The sequence below is a fragment of the Pelophylax lessonae genome (genome assembly GCF_965119305.1).
Source record: "Pelophylax lessonae genome assembly, chromosome: 8".
NCBI lineage: Eukaryota > Metazoa > Chordata > Amphibia > Anura > Ranidae > Pelophylax > Pelophylax lessonae.
Window position 1 is genome coordinate 262,837,417 of NC_138775.1, and position 22,169 is coordinate 262,859,585.

At 44.7% G+C, this 22,169-nt stretch overlaps 1 protein-coding gene across 1 annotated transcript in view; it reads right to left on the reverse strand.

Moving 5' to 3' along the window:
- Nucleotides 1-21,874, reverse strand: part of AK5 (adenylate kinase 5) — a 374,733-nt gene extending 352,859 nt beyond the window's left edge. Inside the window, exon 1 of the mRNA XM_082266224.1 lies at nt 21,417-21,874. Coding sequence (XP_082122350.1) covers nt 21,417-21,476 — 60 coding nt within the window. The 5' untranslated portion in view covers nt 21,477-21,874. The remainder of the gene's footprint in view (nt 1-21,416) is intronic.
- Between the last annotated feature and the right edge of the window lie 295 nt (nt 21,875-22,169).

A 22,169-nucleotide genomic window follows, 5' to 3' on the forward strand; every position in this document is an offset into this window, starting at 1 on the left:
AGGCAGGCACCATCAGATGGGAAGTAAATCAGTAATAATTCAAGAAACCTCCAACAACCAATGGAGGGACCCTAGAGTTCTATGAAACACTGATTGAGAAAAGCTGCTCTAAAGAATGTCAATGCCCTACCACAGCTCCTTGCACATCATAGCTCTTTCCTCTTCTGGGAGTTTCTAATTACTGTTTTTGCTGGCCCAGCTTCTTTCTCCCCTCCCAACATAACCTTTTATGTAGCAGCTGGGAGAGGAGCAAATGTCAACTCAACTAGGACTCCATGGAAGGGTTTCTTCAGAGGTTCCTTGAGATTTTTGATGGTGGCAGTCTAGTTCTAGTTCCAGTTGCCAATGCCACTTGGCAGAGCCAACTGCATCCCACTAATGATCATTTCAGCTGACTTTAAGGTGGGCATTTTCCCACTGGCTACCAATATATAGGTCATGTTCCATCTGACCCCCAATGAATTGGTTTTACCATGGGCTCCTGGAGACCACAACATTTTTTAGGGTTTTTTTTGGGGTTAAAACGTTTCAAAAGACTTCTATAGAGTGTCACTGAAGTGACATATCTCAGTTTGCCAGCGCTGGTGACCATTAGGGATGGGAGAATGGTTCGGCCCTAGCATGAGTTTGGGCTAAACATTGGCTGTTCGCCTGTTCGACGCACACCCAAATTATCTGGGCGTTTGACCGTTTGTTTGGGCCACCAAATGACCACAATGCACTGCACAGCCGCTCAGTGCATTCTAAGCCTTGATTGGCTGAAGCAATGAAAGCTTTGTCCAATCAGAGCATGGACCACTTTCACTCCACTGCCATGATTGGAGAAAATAATGATGACTCTATCGTGCAAATAAAATTAAAAAATTTCCGCGCTAATATGATGAGTGAAAAAATGATAGATATCAGCAGCCAACACAAAATCAACCAACAGTGACTCAAATTATCAATAAAACATATTGTGGACGCGCAACGTCCACACGCCCCCTGGAAATTAGCCGGCCTTCACCATTTTGCTACCTGGGACTGTTCGCGGGACGCCGCACCTTCATCCCTTGCTTAGCCATTTGATATGCCTGTCAATTCATGATACATTGTGAGTACTATTTTTAATAAATAAGATTACAATTTTTAAACGGGATTACGCTATTGGCCTCACTTTCTTTTCCTTACATATTAATTTATGATTGATGAAAAATACTGAGGAGTGCCAATCCTATATTGATCCTTTCACGCATCTTGAGAGGCGGTCCATTTGAATCGAAAAAGTATCCACATAACATCAGATCTTCAGTGGTTTTGATTAAAAGCTGGGAGAGGCTGACTCATTAAGCTGAGCAGCCATGGAAATTTGGTAAGCTGCTTATCATATCAGGTGTTCCCCTCCTTCACATACCCTTGGTGTCACGGGAAGAATCCCCCCTTGGAATATTGTGCATGCGGATTTATGATTTTACTTCACATCAGTTTCTTTGGGACCCATTTATTTGGACACTTTTTTCTTTTATACACATTATTGTGATTATTAGTCTTCATTCATTTGGACACTATTTATCATTTTTGTGATTATTAATATTTCTAGCGCCACACTTTTATGTTTTATTAATGATGACTCTATCCAATCATAGCTCATTGCTCCTAGTCCCACCCCCACTATAAAGGTATTCTTTCAATAGTGCCCATTTGTAGTGTAATATCGTTGTGGAGAGACGTGGAACAGGGCTCTGATCAGTGCTACTAGAGAGTGTGTGCTTTAGTGTGCTATTCTGATTCTATTGTAAGTGTAGAATATCAGTTTAGTGTGAATCTAGTGATAGTTCAGTCAGTGTGAATGTAGTAAACCAAGAATTAAAAAATTTGAAAACGCGGCGCCTATCCTCTTATTTGATTATTTTTGTAGTGTCGCCATCAATTTAAGCGTTGTGCTTGAATCAAGTGTATGGGTTTAGTGAGGCGCTACTACCCTTAATATGTATTAATTATAACAATAATTAAAAAATCTCTATTCAAGGTGCCTAAGTGCTTATTTAAAAATTGTGCAAACATGCTTCAAAAGTGCATAAGAAGAAGTGACATATGCCGAATACATATATCTGTGTACAATATTTGGAAAATGTACATACGGTAAATTAATTTAAATTATAACATGCTGTGATAAATTTGATATTAAAAAACTTCATAAAATATTGTATAGTTCATTAGTCTATTTGTGGTAAAAATTGGGGCTCTTCTGCCTATCACCAAAAGTAATCAGTGCTCCAAACCAATAAAGTGCTGATAAGTAAGTGCTTCGTGTTCCACCACCTTGGTAAGTAATGGCCACTTATCAGAACAAAGCAGGCCCCCAGGACCTAATACAACTTTGGTATGCCTCCTGTGATGTGGAGATATTTCACTCTGAATACGGTGAAAGAGCTTGCTTTATGATCCAGAATGGTTAACCCATCCGTGGGTTTTACTCAGTGTTCCCATAAAATAAATTAAAAATATTCATTGCACAGATATCATTTATTCTACATAAGGCCATTCCAGCTCTGTACCATCACGGGGAAGGCAATGTTGTGGCATCGTTGGGCAAGGCAGTCAGCCGCAAAGTCCACATTACTGCTGACACGTGGTCCAGCAAGCATGGTCAGGAACGCTATATTTCGCTCACAGCACACTGGGTAACTCTGCTTGCAAGTTGGAAGGATGCAGGACAGGGCTTACTGCTGCAGCTTGCTGTTCCACCTCGTCTCCATAGAGCAAGTGGTGATGATGCAAGATTTATCAGCTCTACCCCCTCCTACTCCTCCTCTATGTCCTCCTCTGCTGAATTGTACTACGAACCACAAGTACCCCTTAAGCGTTCAAGGAGCTATTCAATGAGTCAGGCTAAAAGGTGCAATGCAGTGCTCAGTTGGTGTGTCTAGTGGAGAGGAACCACACCGGAGCAGAGATTCTTGCAGCTCTGCAGGGGCAGGCCCAGAGGTGGTTCACGCCATGCCAGCTTGAGCCAGGAATGGTGGTGTGCGATAATGGCACAAACCTCCTGTCCGCCCTTAGAAATGAAAAGTTGACACGTGCCATGCCTGGCACATGTCCTCAATTTGGTGGTGCAGCATTTCCTAAATAGGTACCCAGGGTTGGAAGATCTGCTAAAGTAGGCCAGAAGAGTCTTTAGCCATTTCCGGCAGTCATACACAGCCAGTGCTTGGTTGGCTGAAATTCAGTGGGAATTGCACCTACTTGTAAATCGCCTGATTTGTGACATGCCCACCAGGTGGAACTCAACTTTGGCAATGCTGCAGTGGCTGCACATGCAGCAGGGGGCCGTCAATGAGTACCTGTGTGAGTATGGCACAACGACAGCCTCAGGCCAGCTCAGGTTTTTTTCCCCCAACTGATAAAGGATCCATGCATTGTACTGTCACCATTTGAGGAGGCCACAAGGATGGTGAGCCATGACATTGCATGCATCAGTGAAACAATCCCTGTTGTGTTCCTGCTGGAGCAGTCCCTGCGTGCCATTATGGACAGGGCACTCGAAGCAGAGCAGCAGGAGGAAGAGGAAGCCTTCCTTTGCTCTCAAGACCTACTTTATGCAGACACCATTCTTCCTACGCCACAGAAAGCACAAGAGGAGAGGGAGGAGAATTCTGGCAGTTTTGGAGGCATTGAAGCAGAGGAAGACATACATGAGCAACATAACCCTCAACAGATGGTTTTCCATCCCTAGAACCCGTGGGAGTAGTACATGGATGGGAGGAGGCAGTTCCCTGAAAGTGACCCTAAAGAGTCTGCTTGTCATTCCTCTGCAAATTTGCGGTGCATGGGCTCCCTCATGCTTCAAAACCTGTGAAAGGACCCAAGAATACGTGGCATCAAGGAGAAGGATCACTATCGGTTGGCAACCCTCCTTGACCACTGCTACAAGGGGAAAGTCTCAGAACTCATCCCATCCCAACAGAGGGTGCAGAAGATGAAATCTCTTGAGAACACTTTAAAGAGGAGTTTATCTAAAGCTTTTGCTGACTCTGGTAGGTTACAGTGTCATGGAAAACATAGTTTTGAGGCTTCTGTTGGTCATGAGCGGTGGAGAAGGGGGCCGCCCAAGTGACGCATTTCACAATTTTTTATGGTGGAAGATTATCTAGGGATGAAAACAGAGATAGAGAGCTTTCTAGTTGATGATCCACTGGGTTACTGGGTCACGAGAATAGACCACTGGCCAGAACTTGCTCAGTATGCAATTGAGCTGCTGGGCTGCCCTGCATCCAGCCTGCTTTCCGAATGGGCATTCAGTGCTGTTGGAGGTTTTGTTACTCAAAATATAACGTATCTGTCTGTCCACAGACTCAGTGGATCGTCTGACATTTATCAACATGAATCAGTCCTGGAATACCAGCAACTATGAAGCCCCTGATGCCGATGTCACTGATTAAGTGTTTTTGGGATGTGGAATCTCTGCAAGACTTCTAGGCTGCCTAGTGTTGTGGGTGGCAGGTGCATATCATGTCATTTTTTGACAGCAAGGCCAATTCTTGCTTTCATAAAGAGTACCTCTATAGGGTTACGGTGTGAAGGGGCCACAGACACCTAAAGACCAATTTGTCCACACCTGTTACTTCTAAACAAAGTCCGCGGAAGAGACATCAGAATTTATCCAAAAAATCTCTAATCTTGTTCCCAGTGCACTACAGTGTGGCCTCATTATACAAACTGGCCCCCCAAACTGTTGTTTACAAAATAAAGAAAGCTTGCAGGGAAAAATTGGATTTTTGACTTACCGTAAAATCAATTTCAATTGATCAATTCAATCAATTCTTGACCATTGGGTAATGCTGCCCCCTACAGGAGTAGGACACTAGGCCGAAATAAACTTCTGGCTACACCCATGGGCAGTCCCAGGGGGTGTACTCCCTCTTCCTGCTATAGCCACTCGGTTCTGTTACAAGAAGTCTTAGGAGAATTTTAACTTCACAGAGGGAAGGTGGGTGCTGTGTCCGTCAATGAATATCAGAGAAATGGTTTTTATCCCATTTTCTCTTTAGTTCATTGATGGACACAGCTCCTATCATTCTTGACCATTGGGATGTCCCAAAGCAGTGTCAAACATGAGCAAAAAATTCCCAAGGCTAAACAGTAGCCAACCAGGTGACAGGTGCTCAACCAAAACGACTGGAGCCCAACTGAAAAAAAAACAATACACCCTCAAAGAGGATAGGGTCCTCTTAACAGCAGCCTGCAAAAACCTTGTGGTCAAAGGAAGCATCCGCAGATGCCAACACATACACTTTAAAAAACTTTGTGAAAGTGTGTACCTACGAGCCACCAAGAAGGAGCGAGGATGAAACCCAAGACACTTACAACACGCACTGTACATCTTCCACGTATGATGGTAGATCTTCCTAGAGGTAGATTTCCTAGCTTTTAACAACGTAGGAATCACTGACCCAGACAGACCTCTATCCTTTTAGCACCTGGCATTCAACAGCCAAACCCTCAAAGCCAGCGACTATAAAGCAGGATGGAAGATCGGTCCTTGGAACAGCAGATCCTCCCTGATAGGGAGCTTCCAAGGAATGTCGGCGACCAGTCGCACTAGATCGGCGTACCAGGCCCGGATTGCATGCACTTTGCCTTCCTTTCTGGGGACTGTGAACAGGTTTGAGTAGAAACCTTGAAAACTTTCCAAAGTCCGAACTGGGACAATCATCCATTGAAGGAACAAGTCTTGTACAGCCCCATACAGACCCTGTAACCGGTCTGGGGACAGGCGCAGTTTGGAAGGAAAGAACCTTGCCAGGGACAAAAAAAAAATTTGATCTTGTAGCTGGACCGAATGACTTTGTAGACCCACTTGTCTTGCACCAGGGAAGTCCACGGCTCCAAAAAGCAGCGAAGATGCCCCCCTCCACCCCTGATACGGGTGAGGGCACACCTTCATGCAGAAAGAGCCTTGTCCACGGGTCTGGAGAAGCCCGCTCTCGGCTTACCAAACCAGGTTCATTTGGATCCACCAGAGGAGGCCCTGAAAGGCTTCGAGCCCTTGTCAGTTGACCCTGAGGGACAAAATAACTTCTTATGAGCCGAGAAGGAAGGCCCACTTCTACCACGAGGTTCCTTGCCCTTAGTAGCCTGAGGAAGAAAGGTACTCTTTCTCCTTGTGAGACCTTTAATGATGTGATCCAGGGTAGCTCCAAACAGACAATCTCCTTGAAAGAGAAGATCAGTCAAGGCCTTTTAGAAAGTCTGGTCCGCAGACCAGCATTTGAGCCAAGTGAAACACCAAAGGACCACCGCTAAAACATAGAGGCGAGCCATCAGGGGAGCCGCGTCCAAAGAGGCATCACAGATAAACTGCAGCCCCTGAACCAGCTGGTCCGCCAGCTCAGCAAAGGCAGTAGGGAGCTGTTCTCCCTCCAGGTCATGGGGTAGGAGCTGCGTTCTCCATCTTTAGGGTCTTAGGCACACATACAATCAATGCATCTACCAACACCTTTTCGTGCACGGTTGCAGACGTGGAGGAATTTTCCTCACTATCAGAGAATTCCAGGCGTGTGGTCGCTTTTTGCTAGGCCATCACCCGCAAGCTGCTTCCACCCGGGACTCCAGTACCGCTGTCAGTGCATGGATGGATGGTTGGAACCCGGAGGGCCCCCCAGCCTCAGAGAGAGGATCAGGTGGGGAAATGTGCTCCAAAGACTCCATGAGTCACCAGGAAACCCCACAAAAAAAGTGTGACACATTGCTAAGGGACATCGCCTACCACGCTGGCAGCACCACCAGGTCGCCAAGCACAAGGCACAGAGTGATCCTCAGCAGAGAGGGAGAGGACCCCACCATACTCACCACCCGCCGACACGGGCACCTGCAATCACCAGGAGAATCTGTGCTACACGTGCGGAGATCAGGAAGCTAAATGATCCAGCACCAGGGGATAAGGAGGGGCTCCCACCGCCAAAATCGCCGCCCACGGGGCTCCACTGTAATGGCCACTGCTATTTTCAATGCAAACCAAAATGGCCACCAGGGTACACAAACATGGCCACCGTGTATAGAAATACACAAGGCTACAACAAAATAGCAGCTCTAGGCGGCGCCACAGGGCCTACAGGGACACAGAAATCGAGAGACCAGGCCTCAGGACAGAACCAGGCTGGACAGGGGACCGTGGCAGGAGTCCACACCAGGTACAAACCCCCCGGCTAGTCGATCATCCTGTCGCCGATGATGCACCCCGGCCCCTGCGCCCTCATCGCCAGTTAGTGCCCTGCCCCCACCCCAAGAAAGTGGTCAGAACTTGGCAAGGAGGGGTTGCCTGCAGGAAGGAAGGGAACCCAGGGGTCGGAATGTCCCAAGGAGGAGCCCACATCCACCCCAAAACTCTTCAGGGGTAGAGGGGGGACAGTTACTCAACATACCAGGAACCAGGTGGGCACCGCTCCAGACAGATCCTCCTCTCCATCGAAATGGGGGGCTGTCAGCCAGGAGGAACGCTGCGACTCAGGCCGAGGCCAGGTCATGTGCCACCTCGCGAGACGTTTAACTCGCAGGGCCAGCCCCCGTCCAGTGGGGGTATGTTGCGGTCGACCTAACGCAGAGCTGAGGCCTGCGCGAGCTCGCTGTCCAGACTGGAGTGACCACAGGATCTAGATTATTCAGCCCGTCACACAGTCAGGCAGTTGATTGGAGATCTCACTGGAAACATTTTCTATCTAAAAATTTTTGCCAGGACCAAAGATCCCAGCAAGGAATTAGGTCCTTACTCCTGACTAGGCAAAAATAAACTGAGTGACTATAGCCGGAAGAGGGAGTATACCCCCGGGACTACCCATGGGTGTAGCCAAACGTTTTTTATGCCTAGTGTCCTACTCCTGTAGGGGGCAACATAACCCAATGGTCAAGAATGACAGGAGCTGTGTCCGCTAATAAACGAAAGTGAAATGTAATTTTTTGCATTTATTTCTGCAGCAGCTTCTATACACAGTACAGACGCGCCACTTTGCAGGTAGACTAAGGGCCCCCCCCCCCCCCAGGCACTATGTTAAAAGTCATTTTTCATTTTTATTGTTATTTCTCATTTTTTACAATTTTGTTTTTCATTGATACATGTCCTCCAGGGCAGGACCCTGACCTCCATAACCATCATATGTCCAATTACTTGCATATAAGCCTTCAAAATGGGCACTTTTTATTTTTCCAGTTCGGGTCTCATAGACTTCAATGTGGTCCATTATCCGGGTTCCCAACTTTCGCAATGTTTGAAACTTCTGGTGCAAACCGAACATTTGGCCCATCCCTAGTGACCATATATCCAAGATGGTGGCACTCAGCAGAAGTCTAAGGGCTTTTGAGTGTGTACACAAGGAAGGCTTTTACAGGTAAATGACATGCATAAATTACGAGAGCTGCACCAAAGTAATGCAAAAGTGGGTGTAACCTTTTTCATAACTTGCATAGGACATTCAAATTTCACATGTTGGTAGAGCAAATCAACCTCAATGTTTACACTTCTTTTTCACTGCAGGTCAATAATGGATTCCAAGTCGAAGCAACATGTCCTCATTGAGATCTTGACGAAAGAAGGGTGCTGGCTGTCTTACATCCACAGAAGGCTACAAAATGTTTACAGATATGACATTATTGACAGGGGCAATGTGCACAGATGGAAGAAGTTTAAAGAAGGGCAAACCAGCATTGAAGACAAACCACGTAGTGGGAGACCATGAATGTCAGACAGCCTGCACCCCTCATTCATCAGGAACTCAATGACGGCACGTTGCTTCTGTTTGGAATCCATTATTTACCTGCAATGAAAAAGAAGAAGAGTTTCTACAGAGAAAGACTTACTCTATCAACTCTACTCATACATTAAATGAACATATATTCTTATGGGAAGCATAGGTGTGCGCAGCCTATTGCATTAGGGTGTGCACCCCAAAGTTTAAATACACATGCATGTGCTTGCCTACATGTATATGGCCCCGGTACATTACTCTCCCTGCTGGCAAAGTGAAATAGAAGTGTGTGGCACTTCTCTTATGGCAGAGCAGGTCCGAGGGAGATCTTTCCCATCTCCTCACTGGCAAACAGAGCGATAATGCTAATGTGCCCTAGGTGATTAGGGTGTGCCCAGGCACACACGGCACACGCCTATGATGGGAAGCTTGTTGTTGAGATAAATGGTCAGGTGGCAGGGTCTCTTTAGGCAAACCTGTTGCTTTGTCTTATATGGGAAAAGTACAGCTAGGAGTAGTAATGCAACATAATGTAAGTAATAAGAACAGTAATATCTAAAGTTCCCATTTATGGCTGATTCTGTCCTGCTAGTATACTCATGGTAATGGGTAACAGTATGGTGACATGCGAAACTAGGGTTGCCACCATCCGGGATTTACCTGGACAGTCTGAGTTTTGAATCACGTGTCCAGGTTTTAGACAGCCTGAAACTTGGACACATTATTCAGACCGTACTCTGGCTCCCCAAGTAACTTTAGAAGTGCAACTGCTGAGTGCAAAGGCATGGGTATGGGCCGGCTGTGCCTGGGCACAACCTTATCACCAGGGCTGCAAACCATTTGGGGGGCTGGCTGCAGTTGCCTATGACATTCTATTTTCACACTGACCAGAGCCTGCACAGTCCCCTCCCCCCTCACAAACGGGAAAGAAGAGAGGGCTTGATCTGCGCCTCCTCCTCCCACCCCTACCCCTTTATGTCTGCCCACCCGGTGGGAAATTTTAAGCCCAGCAGCCAACAGATACATTGTTGATGAAAGGTGCCAATGCCTGAGCCTCCATCCTTGGGAGAGTGAGCTCCCCGTCCACCCCCGTCCACTCTCTGTGATAGAAGTCTCCCCTCTCCCTCCCTTCTCTCTCCTCCCTCCATGGAAGTGTGTACAATAAGGTAAGAGGAACTCAAATGTTAAGGGTGCTCTGCAGGCTCTGATGTAAGGGGGGCTTTGGGAACCCTGATTTAAGAGGGATGCTGGAAACTCTTATGTAAGTGGGGTCTTTGGTGAGAAGCATTCCCCCCTTAAAAAAAAAACAATTACTGCTCGCCACTAAAGTGTTCGGGTTTGGCTTGAAGAAAAGGTGGCAACCCTACGCATAATTGAAGTAGTCCTTATACAGCCAACCTTTATTATTGGAAGAAAGAAGTAGAATCTCTGCCTCTCTCACCCTCCTCCTTCATCATATTATGTTCATTACTACATTACATTACAAGTGCCCTCCAGCCTGAATACATACAATACTAACATACTGGCACACTATGGGTTAATCTGTTGCCAACGGTTCCACTTAACAACCATACCAAGGACATGGATTTGAGAGAATGGGCATTAAATGCTCATACGCAATCAATGGAACAGCTATTTAATGAGTTTATTGACAAGGGTTAACGATTAATGTTAGCAGGTTAGCGGTAAATGAATTAAACTGATTTTTAATCAATACGTCTTGCAGATTTATTAGCCATGTGTTGTATATGCATTTGCTGAACACTCACATTGAATTATGTTGAAGAATGTGATCTGAAATGGATCAGAAAGTTGATCTAGAACCCTACCCTGGCATCATTTAGCCTGCTATAGCACTGTGTATCATAAACACTAGACCTTTATATTTTCGTCATAAAATATTGCTTTCACCTTTTCTCATCCTTCTTTGCGGCTGACCTCTCCTAGCTTCTTTGGTCTTTTTCAGATGGGCGGCTTAGCCTCCCATTTTTACCACCTGCCAGCCGCTCCCACCCAGATTGGTAAAATACAGCTGGGCAGGCTATTTTTAATGCAGGTTGAAAAGTTTGACAGGCGGTATTGCCTGCCAAATGTACTCATTGAGTTCAATTGGGCCACGCTGCAAACGCGTGTATCGTGTGAATGTGGCATGGTAGTGTGGAATTACAGGGTTAAATCACACTGAAATGGGGGAATATAACTCCTCTTCACCACCTTTTATGCCCTCTGGAATGCGCCTTTAGGTGGCACCACAGTCCACTGTGATTGTGAAAGAAACCTTTCAGACACTTCCTGTCTACATACACTTGCTTCAGCATCATTACTCCAGACCGGCTTTATGATAGTGACCATGATGGACCCTGCTCAATGTTTGTCGGCACAGCTCCTTGTAGTCCCCACCAGGGGCACTTGTGACAGGATGACAACGCAGAAGAGAAATTAGGAAACAGTTGTCATCCCATAACTGGAAGTAGCTGAATAGGGACTTTCATGACAGGAGCAACAGGTGCTATTTTAATAAAAAGCTGCTGATTTAACTACTTGACCCCCCCCCCCCCCCCCCCACAGTAGTTTTACTGCAAACAAACGGCACATCATTGCCGGATTACGTACGTAGCGGGGCTATCCCGGGTTTGTGGGCGTGCATGCATGCGCCCGCTGCTGACTATGCTGTGGCTGGACACGGGGATTTTGTAAGCAGGTCCCGGCCAATGCTTCATGGCTGAGACCTGCTGATCAGCTGTGTCCAATCCCAGCACAGAGCCCTGTGTTTACAAACAGATCTCTGTACACTGATCAACAATCTGAATGTTTCTTTTCCTTGCAAAGCAGGGAGAAAAAACAGCCAAATAGAAAAGTAACAACAGCACACATTACACATTGTTAGGCACATATTTAACTCCTTGATTGCCCCTAGATGTTAACCCCTTCCCAGCCAGTGTAATTTGTACAATACCAGTGTATAGCATTATCGCTGATCACTGTATTAGTTACATAGTTAGTGAGGTTGAAAAAAAGACACCAGTCCATCCAGTTCAACCTATATGATGTGTGTTTTTGCAGGTATTTTTGTCCGGTCGCATACTATACCCTTGTTAGTTTCTATGAGGCTGCATTTTGGATTTGTCAACTTACCTACTTTGGGTTTTGGATCTCTAGTCAGCCTACCACTAATGCCCCCAATATTGCCTTCTGGACCTTGTTCTCCGCTGGTTAGCTCTACATCTGGACCCTCCCCCCCATCACCTAGTTTAAAAGCCCCTCTAACTTTTCGGTCATTTTCTCTCCCAGTACGGCTGCACCCTCCCCATTTAGGTGCAGTCAGCCCCTTCTAAAGAGCTGGTAACCGACTGAAAAGTCGGCCCACTTCTCCAGGAACCCGAACCCCTCCTTTCTACACCAGTTCCTCAGTCACTTGATAACTTCCCTAATCTCCCGCTGCCTTTCTGGCGTGGCTCGAGGTACAGGTAGTATTTCTGAGAATACTACCTTGAAGGTCCTACTCCTCAATTTAGCTCCTAAGTCCCTGAAATTGTTTTTTAGGACCCTCCACCTTCCTCTAACTTTCTCATTGGTACTCATGTGTATCATGACAGCTGGGTCCTCCCCAGCCCCACCCAATAATCTGTTCACCAGATCCGTGATGTGCCGAACCCGAGCACCCAGTAAACAGCATACTGTTCAGCGCTTACTGTCTTTGTGATAGAATGTCCTCTCTGTCCTTCTAATAATTGAGTCCCCTACCACCAGAATCTGTCTTTCCTTACCTTTAGCCTCTTCCACCCTCAATGGAGGAGTTCTTCCCCTGGCTGCTAGGGGCGTTCCTCTGCTCCAGCAATGCTGGTCCTTGACTGGTTTCTCCAACATCAAGCAACAGGGCATATTTATTGGGATGTTCCAGCCCAGGACCGGTCTCCTTGGCTCTTTCCCCTCTACCCTTCCTAACAGTCACCCAACTACTCTGCTCTGGGGCCTGCACCCTTGAATTTCCACCTGCCTTTGTGCTGGCCCCTGCCGGCACCTGCAAGGTACGTTCCCAACTCTCCTTTAGTATGGAGATTCTTCTCAGTGTTGCCAGTTACTTCTCTAGACTCAGGATCTGAGCTTCCAGGGAAGCAACGTGCTTACATTTTGTGCAGCTGTATTCGCACGAGATCTCATGATACATCCCACAAGATGTGCACCGAGTTGCATCTCCACACCCGCCGGGCATCGTACCCACTAATCAAATGGGGATCGGGCATTTAACTCTGTCCGATTAATTGTTAACTAGGTACCTGACTTTATTTTCTCAGCACACAGTTACTCCTCAGTCAACCCACAGTTACTCTGCAATATTCAACACTCAACACTGCTCAGTTAGTACTCAACAATACACAGGTACTCAACAATACACAATAAACAGGTACTCGACAATACTCAATTACTCTCTATACTTCAACAATACTCAGATATTTTACACTACTTTGTTACTCAACAATACCCAGTACTCAATAATACTCAGTTACTCAATACTACTCAACAATACACAGGTACTCAATACTACTCAACAATACACAGGTACTCAACAATACTCATTTACTCAAAAATACACAGGTACTCAATACTACTCAACAATACACAGGCACTCAACAATACTCAGTTACTCAACGATAATCAGTTACTCAACAATACACAGGTACTCAGCAATACACAGGTACTCAGCAATACACAGGTACTCAGCAATACTCAGGTAATCAACACTAATCAGTTACTCAACAATACTCAGGTAATCAACACTAATCAGTTACTCAACAATACTCAGGTAATCAACACTAATCAGTTACTCAACAATACACAGGTACTCAATAATACACAGGTACTCAATAATAATTAGATACTCAGTACTCAGCAGTACTCAGTTGCTCACACTACCCCCTCCTCAGCCAGCATCCCCACTGCACACAGTCAGTCAGTCTTTTCTATATATGTCTCTCTGCTCCTGTTTAGCCACCCCTGTAAACTGACACTTGTCAGTAGTTTCTTTCGGTCAGCCTGCCTCTCACTGCTCCTGCCGGCATCCCTGTCACACTCCCTGTCCGGTCAGTAGTTTTCACCTACCCGCCGCCTCTCCTGTTAACAGACACCTGTCAGCCCGTTACCTCATGGTCTCCTGGTCCCGCTGTCACTCCCATTCTCCCGGTTCTGCTGTCACCCCTGTTCTGCCTTTATCGTGGTCCGTGCCTGCTGCCGCATTTCAGTCTCTGGGTCACCCGCTGCTGCTCTTGGTCCCCCGGGTCACCCGCCACTGCCTCTCACTGTATCAGTGGGGGTCCGGTACGCAGCTACCAACAAACTCCACACCACGCTATCTCAGCATTTCCTGCTTTGCACAAAAAGTAACAGCACCACCTGCTGTCACTAGCGATTTCAGTGTCAGTCAGTGATGCTCCCAGCGAGTGACTGCTAGTGCCAGATTGTCTGCCACCCTATCACAGTCACACTATAAGTTGCTGATCACCGCAATTACAGTATAGCGTCTATTATAGCTGCTTAAATTCCAGTACATTTACCATAGTTTGTAGACGCTATAACTTTCACACAAACCAATTAATGTACACCTATTGGGATTTTGTTTTTTACCAAAGACATGTAGCAGAATACATTTTGGCCTAAATTTATGAAGAAATTCGATTTTTTTTTATTTTTTATTGGATATATTTTATAACAAAAAGCAGAAAATATCCTGTTTTTTTTTTTTTTTAATTTGGTCTTTTTTTTAATTTCCAGTATATAGCAAAAAATAAAAAACACAGTGGTGTTTAAATACCACCAAAATAAATCTCTATTTGTGTGAAAAAATTAAATAAATTTCATTTGTGTACAGTGTTGCATGACTACACAATTTCCAGTTAAGGTAGCGCAGTGCTAAAACGAAAAAAAAAAAATGCCCTGGTCTTGAAGGGGTAAAAAAAATAAATAAATAAACAAATGGTAGATGGCGCACAGGTGGATGAGACACAGGATCCAAAGCGACAGCCTGGGTGATGAAAATATAATGGACAGTGGACTGACTAGCATGGGTAGAAGGCAGCTCACGGGAGATGAAGGAATCTCTAAGCAGCATAAAATACAAAAACAAAGGAGCGCCACTCCAAGTACAATATGTATAAAAGTTAGTGAATTTATTAAGACAAATGACAACGTACAGAAGGTAAGACAATGGAGCCCGTGTCAGACTCTCCAGGGGTCAGTATGGCTGTGTGACAGGAAGGGAGTGTAGAGCCAGAAGTATCTGAGCGAGTGTGAACTGAGACAGGGTGCTTCCAGCCCAGCACTCCACAGGACAACAAGTACAAGCCGCCGGGTTCCTGGTCGGACATGACCTCAGCGTTGGGGGTGGGAGGATTGGGCATGGCTAACGCGTTTCAGGGTCACCCACGGCTCCTTTCTCAAAGCTGATAGGCTAGTGCCGCACCACCTGTATTTGTAGTGACAGGGGGCGGAGTAACACATGGGAAGGGCAGGGGAAGGAGGGGGGAAGAGGGGGCAGGAATAAAAAAAACACGCTCGTACCAATGTTCTACATAAAGTAAATGTTGGACATGTTTAAAAAACACATATTATAATGCAAGTTTAGGAAGCAGGTTTAAGAACAAATATAGAGAAAAACAAACAAAATATATAAAAAAATATACTATATATATATATATATATATATGTGTATACATAAAAAAGGGGGGGTAAAACCTTTCAGGGGACAAGTGGTTAAAGTGGGGTTCCGGCCTATTTTGCAACATTAGTGATTCCTGGAGTGCTCGCTATGCTGATCAACAATTGGGCATTTTCAATTTTTTTCGGGGGTCCCTTACCTTATTTTCAGGGCATTTTTGATTGTACTTCCTCCTTCTCCCCCCCTCTGTGGCCGCGGCCACCGACATCACTTCCACCTTTGCATTGCATCCTGGGAGCTGTTTGTCATCACTCCCAGGAGGCTGGATTCAGGAAGAACTCCCAGAACACTCCCTGGAATCAGGAAGAAGGACACAGCAGATTACACTGTGGCTTCAGATGCACACATCCAAGATGGCCGCGCCCAGACAGCTTTTTTAAAAGTAAGATTTTGACTAAAATCCAATACTGTACACCTTGTAAGTATGAGAATACCGGTTCTGTAAAGAGCGATGGATTAGTATTATAGAGGTATTTTTAGTTAAAAAAGGTATTTGAGGCCAGAACTTCGCTTTAATAAGATTGAAATTAACCTTTAGAATGACATTAAAGTGGAACTAAACCTAACTTGCGAAAACTGTGAGCAGCAGTTTGTAGAGGAGACATGCTATGTCTTCTGCAATAACACACACCTGCCTGCTTGCAGTTTTCTATTGAATGTACACTGACTGCGCATTCCTGGCACATTCCGGCTGTGCCGGAATGACTGACTTCAATGCCAATGAGTTTGATGATGTCAACCCCCTGCCAGCCAATTAAGAGGCCAAAAACCCAGCAACAGGGGAGAAGGTGAGAGCAGCCAGTGAGGGATGTAACCGCCACATCACTGGATGGTGGAGGAGAGTATATTGGGGATGTTGGGAGTATATTTGTAATACACTGAGCATACATTCCTGTTACACTTGGGCTGTGCTGGAATGACTGACTCCCATGTGCGCATGAGCAGGATGATGTCCGCTCCCTGCCAGCCAATCAAAAGACAGAAAACTTTATGACAAGAGAGAAAATGACAGCAGGCTGGAGTGGGATGTAACCGCTTCATTGCTGGAGGGTGGAGGTGAGTACGTATATTAGGGAAATTAGTTTTGCTTTAAGGTTACATGCCCACTGGGCGTTTATCCCCTGTGTGTCCAATCCTGGTGTTTTTATGTGCCCCCAGGCCCAAGGTACCCAGTTAGGGAAAGACCACACACACATTGCTTGTTATAGTTATCTGGAATATTGCATACTGTATATTTGTTAACAGTAATGCATGATGACAGTTCTTGTAGGCACTTATATATTGGAATGCATAATTTCACAGTACTACCAGGCTTGGGGCCCTGGGTACCAGAAGGTGGCTAAAGTGCACAGGCCAGCCTTGTACAGCTACTAAAGAAGAGAACCACATGGCTATTCCAGATACCAGGATGTTTCCTCTCTGCAGACATTGTCCCTGTTCTGACCCTACTCACCAGGAACCTCTCCCTGCCTATATCACTTTCCCTGACCTACCACTTGCTCCAGGCATGCCCAAATGATGCAGGAGACCCTATATATAAGGTTTCTGGTCAATATGGCTACCTGAGGCCTCCAGAAGTAGCAGGGACCAATTGGACAGCTGGCTTCTCAGAGACCCTCTCGGAGTCCACAAGGGGACAATTTCCCTAACAGACTCCGCTCCATCTGTAATGGCACAGTGCCACTTACAGGACGGAGGGGGGGACCTGCACTTGCCTACAAAGGGACTTGCAAAGTTTATGCACATAAGAGCCCACAGATAAATGCTATATGATGGGGTAAAATAGTTAAAACTGTACTGTGACTTTCTCCATCGGCTCATCCCCCTCAGGTATTACCTTTTGTATCACTTGCCCCTCCTTTTTAGATTATAAACTCTAACGAGCAGGGCCCTCTGATCCCTTATGCATTGGATTGTATTATAACTGTATTCTCTCTCTCTATTTTGTAAAGCGCTGTGTAAAACCTTGGAGCTATAGAAATCATGTATAATAATTAAAATGTTTCCACATTAGCAATCAGATTTCTGTTTGACAGCCTGGAGACTTGAAACAATGAAGTACCATAGCTTCATGTTGCTAGGGGATATTCAACTTTGCATATTGCGCTTTACTTTAGGGCTCATTCACCCCTAGTGCATTAAGCTGCATTGATCAAGGCAGACTCAATGCAATGGCAAATTCTATCACTGTCTAGGTGCCCAGTTCACACTAAGCATTGGGGGTGATTTTCTAAAGGCAAATAGACTGTGCACTTTGCAAGTGCAGTTGCACTCATTTTCCCCAGAGCTTAGTGAATGTGGTGAAACTTTGTTAAAAAACAGCACTTATGCTTTCACATGATTGGATGATGGAAATCAGCAGGACTTTACTACATTAAGTAAAAAAAATGAGTGCAACTGCACTTGCAAAGGGCACGGACTTTTTGTCTTTAGTAAATCAACCCCATTGTGTGAGGAAAAATGTAGACAATAGACATACTACTTTTTTTTCAGCAAATAGAAATGCATTACCATGCTTATATCACATGGAATTTCAGAAAAGTTTGTAAAAAGCACTGCACCGCGTTTTAACAATGCATTGCAGCACGGGTTCACATTGCACATCAGCGTGCATGCATTATGTGTGCAATAAACGGAGCTGTGTGGTGAGAATGAGCCCTAATTTCTAAATGCATTAATCCTGGTATACAGTGTGAAATCAACTGACAAAATAAGAATTGGCATCCTGTAAGTTATAATGGTTGGGGTCTGCCAGAAACTGACAAGCTAGGATGACACTCGGTCTTATTGATAATGACAACCATTTATTTCAGTTGTGCTGTTTCATAAAAGCAGCCGCAATTCTGATTCCACCTTCCCTTCGTTCAGGTCAGAGTAATCAATGCTGGCTTTACTTGTTGTGATGGGCAACTTGCATTTTAATAAAGAAATGCCATCACTGTTTTTCTGGGTATGATTTTGGCAGATTAGAAAGAATCAGCTACATTGCTACATTGTGTCATCAGGTGGCACAGCAAGGTTGCCCCAGATACAGGAGAATGAAGGAACGTGGCTTCAAGTCAAGTCATGTGTGAATTGTGAACATTTTTAGTAACAAATGATCCTTACAGCAGACTGACATAGCTAAAGAAATCAACTGTTGGGGTGGGGGTCTGGAATTTCTTTGGCCACATATTGTCGTACACACAATCCTTTTCACTTGTCTGTTTTGTTGTCATACAATGATCCAACAATTACATACAATGCAACATTTTCTGCACCTTGAAGCATCTTCTCATGTATTTTGTTGATTTACTAGGCAAAGGGAGTGTTTTTAAGGTACAGGTACAAATATTTGTATAAAAAACTAGATCAGCCTTTCTTGACTAGGGTTCTGGAATCCTAGAGTTCCTCTAGAGGTTGCACGCGGTTTCTTGAACAATAAGCAATTTTTACCTCCAAGATGAGTAACCATAAGTAAATGATGAACAAAACAAACAAAAATCACACTGTGGAAATATATAGGACCAAAAGGTTACAGTGGATTTAGTGGGGTTGGACTTTAATGGATATGGTCTTGCTAGTCAGGGAGCACACATAGAATGTAAAACATTCAAAATTTTATTGTTATAATAGATAAAAACATCTCAGAAATTGTCATAAAAGATACATTACAACTTGAAGAGTCAATCAAGAGGAACAAACAAGGACATTCATTATCACTCATACGGTTCATAGGTTCATATGAACCATATGAGTGATAATGAATGTCCTTGTTTGTTCCTCTTCATTGACTCTTCAAGTTGTAATGTATCTTTTATGACAATTTCTGAGATGTTTTTATCTATTATAACAATACTATTTTGAATGTTTTACATTCTATGTGTGCTCCCTGACTAGCCAGACCATACCCATTAAAGTCCAACCCCACTAAATCCATTGTAACCTTTTGGTCCTATATATTTCCAAAGTGTGATTTTTGTTTTGTTTTGTTCTTTAAATTGCCATGGATGTGGGCGTGGTACTGGCAATTGTCGGTCATTTGCAGCCTTCAATATTTTATAAGTAAATGATCTTTTTAGCTATATGAAAGTGGGGATTCTTCACAAGGACCACCAATGTAAGTTGCTTCCTTCCTACTGACTACCAATGTAAGGAGCTTTCTTCCTATGGACCACCAATTTAAGGAGCATTCTTCCTACTGGCTACCTTAAATGTAAGGAGCATTCTTCCTATGGACCACAAATTTAAGAAGCATTCTTTTCACTGACCACCAATGTAAGGAGCATTCTTTCTACTGGCTACCTTAAATGTAAGGGGCATTCTTTATGTTGACCACCAATGTAAGAAAGGAGCATTCTTCCAAATGACCACCAATGTAAGGAATATTCTTCTCCATGACCACCAATGTAAGGAATATTCTTCCAAATGACCACCAATGTAAGGAGTATTCTTCTCCATGACCACCAATGTAAGGAATATTCTTCCAAATGACCACCAATGTAAGGAGTATTCTTCTCCATGACCACCAATGTAAGGAGCATTCCTCCCACTGACCACCAATGTAAGGAGCATTCTTTCCACTGACCACCAATGTAAGGAGCATTCTTCCCACAGACCACTGAAGTAAGGAGCATTGTTCCCATTGACGACCAATGTAAGGAGCATTCTACCCACTAACCACCAATGTGAGGATCATTATTTCTCCTGCCCTTTGCACTGCTGTACCCTGAGCTGTAGATATAGCAATTATTAGCATGAGTTCCGTGAGACGAGAAAGTTCATTTAAGGGTTCCTCCATTCTAAAAAGGTTTAAAAAGGCTGCCCTAGTAGCCTAGAGAATTGACCTCAAGCGTGGCACCCAGTCCATAGACTTCATCTAAGTTTTGACTAAAGTTGGGTGTACACGTATCGAAATTCAGCAGCACTGGACGAATTGCCGTACAGAGGGTGTGTACCCTTCTGTTCAACAGAAGCCAGTCGTAGTGCGGCTTCTGTCGAACGGCGCTGCTGGAAAACCAGCATTTGATTAGCACTTGCAGCCAACGGCTGGTGCACTGATCAGTGTATTCTGAGGTGGGGGAGTCCCTGCTGTCAGACTACAATAGCATGGAGGGGGAGATCTGTGCATCCACATCGCTTGTGTGGATGCAGAGATCTGTCTTTTTTTTTTCTTTTCGTTCAACCTACTGAAAAAAAAAAATGTCAGTTTATACCCTGCTTAAGTGTAGCCAAGGAATGCAATCATGCACCACCAATGTGCAGCAACATTTTAAGTTACAGGAAGTGAACACAGCAAAGGTGTGCAGCTAACCCATAGTATCACCATGCGAAATCACAGCCTTTTAGTGCAATGGAAAGGAATGTTTGATGCTGTAGGTAATTGCACTCTCCACATTACCCAAGTGCATGCACTTGGTAAAAATCTGAGGTGAGGCTATATATATATATGTGGAATTGGATATATTAGTGGTTTAGTGTTTGGCACGTCTGCCTTGTAGCACCTGGGTCCCTAATTCAAATCATAGCCAGGACACTATCTGCATGGAGTTTGCATGTTTCCTCCCACACTTCAAAGACATGCTGGTAGGTTGGCTCCTGTTCAAATTTGCCTTAGTATGTGTGTGTATGCATGTAAGATAGGGACCTTAGATTGTAAGCTCCTTGAGAACAGGGACTGATGTGAATGTACAGTATGTAAAGCACTGCGTAAATTGTTGTTATATAAATGCCTGTATTAAATAAATACATATGCACATGTTAAACCTGCACCTACAAGGCTATAACAATTGGAAACACATGATACCCACCAGGGTCAGTTAGCACAATGTGGTGTATTTAAAAGATCAAGGATATGGTGACCCATAGCGTCCAGATTTGGCTTTCTTTAGTTAATAAAAAAATACTAAACAACCAAAGATGGTTTTTGGTTGGCTTTGACTGATTAACCCTGATGTTCCGTGGAGGGTTGTGCGTTGCCACAGGGGTGCTGCAGGTCTCCTTACCTCGAAAAGCTGGGGTATCTCCCTCCTGGTCAGGTACTCCTTGGGGTCATTGGTGTTCATGATGAGGCTTGCAGACAGTAGATGTGAAAGGTGAGGATAAGCTGGGGAGCTGTGGGCTCCTCTCTGCTGTTCAGTTCAGCTTGAGAATCTTCAGCCTCGAGCCACTAATTTCCACACACGCATCAATGTCCAGGCACACCGGTGTCCACGCATCAATGGCACGAATCACGTTGGTTGTCAGCCAAGCAGCCTTCGCAGCAAGTCCTCCTCCTGTCCCAGAGACACAGCCCTCCCCTGACACATGCACAGTCCTCCTCGTGTCACCCCCCAGCTGAATAACTACACACACACACACTGACTACATCCACACCATCAACATTATGTGACTACTGCATGGAGCTAGCTCAACGCTACCAGATATAAAGCTGATCACAACTAGGCACAGTCTGGCTGCTGATGCTGCTGATGCTGCTGAAGACGCCTAATGAGCGGGCAGGGTTTCCAACTCATCCCTTTACATACTGACACAGCCAAGTTACAGGTCAGGAGGATCATCTGATTCACTGAATCCCCAACCTGAATTTCCATAGGGCTTAACCCGGCTACTTCTTAGTAGTACTGTATATAAAAATATAATATTGTGATGTATATAATACAAATATAATATATATATTATTTATTTATAAGTATATATATATATATATATATATATATATATATATATATATATTTATATATATATATATATATATA